General features: G+C 34.0%; 1 protein-coding gene across 1 annotated transcript; it reads left to right on the top strand.

The window, feature by feature from the left end:
* Positions 1-858: 858 nt before the first annotated feature.
* Positions 859-4,655, top strand: BZIP60 (basic region/leucine zipper motif 60). The gene is made up of 3 exons (XM_028262224.2): positions 859-1,610; positions 2,341-2,564; positions 4,237-4,655. Exons 1-3 carry the CDS (start codon positions 1,159-1,161, stop codon positions 4,488-4,490), a joined length of 930 nt encoding a protein of 309 aa, XP_028118025.2. The 5' UTR covers positions 859-1,158; the 3' UTR covers positions 4,491-4,655.
* The last annotated feature ends 211 nt before the right edge of the window (positions 4,656-4,866 follow it).

The following is a 4,866-nucleotide window of genomic DNA, read 5'->3' as shown; positions in this document are numbered from 1 at the left end:
TTATTAATTAATATTTTTGAATAAATTTTGAGTAGATAATTTTAAACGTGTAGGGTTGCTGTTAAAAAAAATGAGTAAATTACAAACACACTTCCTGTGATTTATTTAAATTACTAATTATTTCTTGTAGTTTTAGAAATTACATTATGTTCCTTAAAATTTTTAATTTCATAACAAATAAATTATTTTATTAATAAATCATGAAGTTATTAATCGTTTTTAATAAAATTAAAATTTTATTTTTATTAATAATTCAAATAATTTTATTATTGTATAAATAAAATTTTAATAAAAAAGTATTTATAATTTTTTAAATCATAAAAGATAATTTATATTTTAAATAAAAGTAATCGTACGCAAGTGTGAATGGTGCACTGGTCATCCAAGTCCACATTCTTCTCCCCTATTTATTTTTCGTTAGGCTTGGTTTGGGGTACACTAAATAATATAAAAAGTTAAAAAGTCACTATCCTATTTAAAGTTAAGTTTGGGAAGTCCCAAATAAGCTAAAAAGCCAAAAAGTTACTCAAAAAGTTAAAAAGTTAACACTATTCACCAAAAGTCAACAATTACGGCTGCACAACTCCCAATTCAAATTTTCCTCTACAAACCAATTTTTACAATTTTTTATTACACATTTTTTCATAAAAAGTCAAAAAGTTAACCCAAACATTCATATTTTCAATCTCAATTTTTTAGTCCAAAAAGACAAAAAGTGCACTTATTTAGTCTTTCCAAACTTGGCCTAATCACATCATCTTATTTAAATCACATCACTTCTCTAACACATCACATCAAACCCAACCCATATAAACCAATAAGTCAAAAAGTACACTTTTTTAGAACATCTCAAACCAGCCTTTACTTACCCTCGAAGTAACCGCGGGATTCGTTGCAGGTTCGAATAAAATAAAATAAATAATCAGATTACCAGTTGTATCTCACAATTGAGACCATTCTTCGTCTCTGTTTCTTCTTTCTTCTTCTTCTTCTTCTTCTTCTTCTTCGATTTTATGTATATATTGAAAGACGATTCGATCAGTATTATCAGTAGTTGTACGTCTATCTATAGAACAGTAGTTGAAAGACGATTCGATCAGTATTAATTAAAAAGAATTATTATTAGGTGGTATAAGGAGTAGTTTTTGTTGAATCTCGATGGGTGAATCTGGAACTCCAGAGAATGGGATTGCAGTGGGGCAAATCGATTGGGAACATATGTTGGATAACATTGTTCCAGAAGACCTGAATCTATTCGATCCCTCTCTCATCCTTTCAGATATGTCGGATTCGCCTCCCGATTCGTTGTGTTTGTCGATCGGGGAGATCGAGCAGATGTTGATGATGGAAAACGACAACGAGGTACAATTTTCAAATGATTTCTTGTCGGAATTCCTTCTCGACTCTCCTCTTCAGTCCGATCACTCTGCTGAAGTCGTTGATCTTCATCTCAACACTTCTTCTTCTTCTTCCCCTGAGGAACATGAGGCGCGCCACAAGGTCGATGACCTCCCTCACAACAACATCAACAACATCATCAACAACAACAACAACAACAACAACAACAATGGAGATGCTAACGACGATACTGTTAGCAAGAAACGACAAAGGTACCATTCATTTACCTTCTTTTTTCGCTGTGCTGGTTATTAGGGTTTCTGGCTGACGTTTGTGCTTAAACTCGTGTTCTCTGTAGCAAATCCCAATTTATAAAAATAACAGACATCCTTTAAATAACTGCTAATCAAATTTCAAAACCAACACATTTCTCATTCAATAAACAATCCAAAGATTTAGATATAAAATTGCACAAAGCATATCTTGTGAAGAGGCCCCTCAACAAAATAAACATTTTCTGTTCCAAGTTGCTGGGAATTTTTTAAAAATAAATAATGTAGTGTTTAAAAATTGATTTTAGTGGGGCATTTATAAAATTTCAGCATGGGTAAATTAGAAAAATCTTGAAACTTCAAAAAAGAGGGGAGCTCCTCTGGGTAATAATTGGCTCTGGCCTTGCGTGTTCTCACAATGGAATTATTATTATTATTATTATTATTATTATTATTATTATTATTATTATTATTTACAACCTGCTTATTGTGATAAGGGCCACTGAAGTACATTCTTGTTTTTGTTTGTTTGTTTGTTTACTTGGCTTTGTGATTGCAAATCCTTTTTTATAAGATAGCCATAATTCAATCAACTTGTTATTTACAATTTGATTTCTTCCTGTATTTGTCGTAAGAAGATTGTAGTTGGAGGTTGTAGGGCTTTTTATTGATGTAGAGTGGACTTTGTTAATGAGTTCTTGTAAATTTTGCATTTTTTTTTTTTGGACAGGCAATTGAAAAATCGGGATGCCGCAGTGAGATCAAGGGAGAGGAAGAAGATGTATGTGAAAGATCTTGAGATAAAGAGTAGGTACTTAGAAGGCGAATGCAGGAGGCTGGGGAGGTTGCTCCAGTGCTGTTTTGCTGAAAATGAAGCTCTACGCCTTTCCTTGCAGAATGCCAAGGCCTTTGATGCTTCCATGACCAAGCAGGAGTCTGCTGTGCTCTTGTTGGGTATGAATCATGAACCTCCTCTCCCCTGCTCTTTCTTTCTTTGTGTGTTAATCTTTTTATGCTATAATGGGGCTGTTTGGGAAGTGGGATTTTAGCCCAATTTAGACTAAAATCTACAAAAAGACAAAATAAGCTAAAATAGTTAATAAGACAAAATGTCACATTGAACCCATAATCATTTTATTTTTTCTCTCACAAACATCACATCTAATTACAAAAAAATCTAATCATTTTCCCAAACATAAACTTACTAAAATAGCAACTCCCCAAACACCCACAATTTTGTTTTGTTGGAGGGTTTTCCAGCTCTAACCTATCCAAGCAATAACAAGTTCTTTCGTCTTTTGAAGAATCAACCTATGATTGTGGCAGTTCTTGCATACCGGGTATGTTTGTTGCCCAGTTGGTGGTAGGTAGGCAGAATATATTGGGTCTGTTCGAGCTCATCTAGAAGGGGTTTGCAAGTCTTGAGTTGGACAGCACAATGAAAGTTTTACGCTAGTTCTGAGTTACTAGCTCTAGCAAATACCAGACATGATCAAGCATTTTTCTATTCCTTATGACTTTCATAGATGCATCAATGTCAATCATTGATTACTGAATACCCTGTTTATGTAGGAAGTAATAATGTCCTCCAAGTTCTTATCTTAAATTTGGTCTTCATCAAGAACATGACCAGTTTAGGGTCAGTTTTGAGTTACAAAGATTTACCAAATAATGAACCTGATAACCATTATTCTCTATGCCTTCACCTATCATAGCTACATTAATACTAAACCACGATTAGATTCGATACTGAATACCTTGTTTTTGGTAGAGGATAAACTTTGAGGAACAATGTCCTTCTAGTTCATTTACGCCGTGTTTGGTTGGCAGATTTGAGAAGAGATTTGGAAGGAAAAAGTAAGTAAAATGTGAATAAAATATACTTACATTTTATCTAGTTTCACACACCTTTTTCCTTTTCCGTTCTAAATTCCTTTTCAAATTCTCCAACCAACCACAACATTAACGTCCGATTAGAATTTCTTCCATCTTATATTTGATGTCCATGTAGAATTGGCTAGATTTATCAGTCTCTTCCCACCTTGTTTACTTCTTAATGGACCTTTTGAAGGCTTGAATTTATACGAACTGCAGAAATAAAGCCTTTATATCCTTCACTAATTTTTTTGTCCTTTATAGACATGTTGCAGTTCTCATTTTGTGTATGTCCTTGAATCTTTAGTTCCAAGGCCAGACAACCTCCTTCTTAGTGCTACATTTTCAGCCTATTAAGAGTGACATCGTGGATTGAGCAGTGAAGACAATGTTTGTCCTAATTATTCCCTTTGATCATTCTCATTGTTGTATTTCCTTTCTGCACTTGAAGAAAGGCATTTACGGTAAACTAGGTTAGCTGGAATTCAACATGCAATAAATTATGGTTTTTCTCCCCTTAGAGCCTGAAAAAGGTAACTCAGATTTGCAGTAGCTTTTGCAATTCTTCTACAGGATTGAAATTTTTTAGGGCCTCTCTTAGTACAGTTGGTGACACTTTCTTTCTATATTGGCTGCAATTTTTATTGTTGCAATAGGCCTTGACTGATGTCATGGTTCTTCTTGTTTAAAGTTTATTCATCCATAAATTGGTTTTGCATATGGATTAATAATTTGCCTTTGGTTTTTACAGAATCCCTGCTGTTGGGTTCCCTGCTTTGGTTCCTGGGCATTGTTTGCCTGCTCATTCTGCCCCGCTCACTCCAGTTGAGTCTGGAAGCAGTTTCACCACAAAACGTAGACAAGAAAAGTCGGGTAAGTCAGGCTCCAAGAAGGCCAGAAAGTAAGTTACTTCGACTGAAGGTGTTCCAGTCTTTTATGGTGTGTAAGAGATGCAAAGCTTCAAGGTCGAGGATGAAACCGAGTTTACTTATTCTGGAAGTTTAGGTGGTGTGACTCGAGAGCCATTTTACTCTGCTTTTGTCTCTCATGTTTTATGGTTTTGTTCTTTAGAGAAGTATTGGAGGGGACTTCCCGCTACTAGGTTATAATAAGTATGTTAAATGGAATAATCTATGAGAAGTCTTGAAACCCAAAAATAGTTTTTGTTAATTGTGCTGTTCACAAAAAACTTTTTTGATTAATTATCTGTGGTTATGCTGCTTTCAAATGGTAGGTAATTTTGCTGTTTTCAGCAACCAGATATTGCAGTGGTAGTTTCAATTTGTGTTAAAGTGAGATTTGATAGAGAATTTATTTACTCCATCAGTTTCAAAATATTAGTCCCTTATTCTATTTTTTTAAATATTAATTTATTTTCAAA

This window comes from Camellia sinensis, chromosome 3 (assembly GCF_055761805.1).
Source record: "Camellia sinensis isolate YWXY chromosome 3, ASM5576180v1, whole genome shotgun sequence".
Taxonomy (NCBI): Eukaryota; Viridiplantae; Streptophyta; class Magnoliopsida; order Ericales; family Theaceae; genus Camellia; species Camellia sinensis.
Note: the sequence above shows the minus strand (reverse complement) of the source record. Positions and strands in the feature narration are given on the sequence as shown.

Excerpts from the sequence above, each read along its gene's own strand:
- BZIP60 (XM_028262224.2), top strand. The coding sequence starts at position 1,159 with ATGGGTGAATCTGGAACTCCAGAGAATGGGATTGCAGTGGGGCAAATC. Across the intron at positions 1,611-2,340 it reads GTTAGCAAGAAACGACAAAG|GCAATTGAAAAATCGGGATG; the intron begins GTACCATTCATT and ends TTTTTTGGACAG. Across the intron at positions 2,565-4,236 it reads GTCTGCTGTGCTCTTGTTGG|AATCCCTGCTGTTGGGTTCC; the intron begins GTATGAATCATG and ends TGGTTTTTACAG.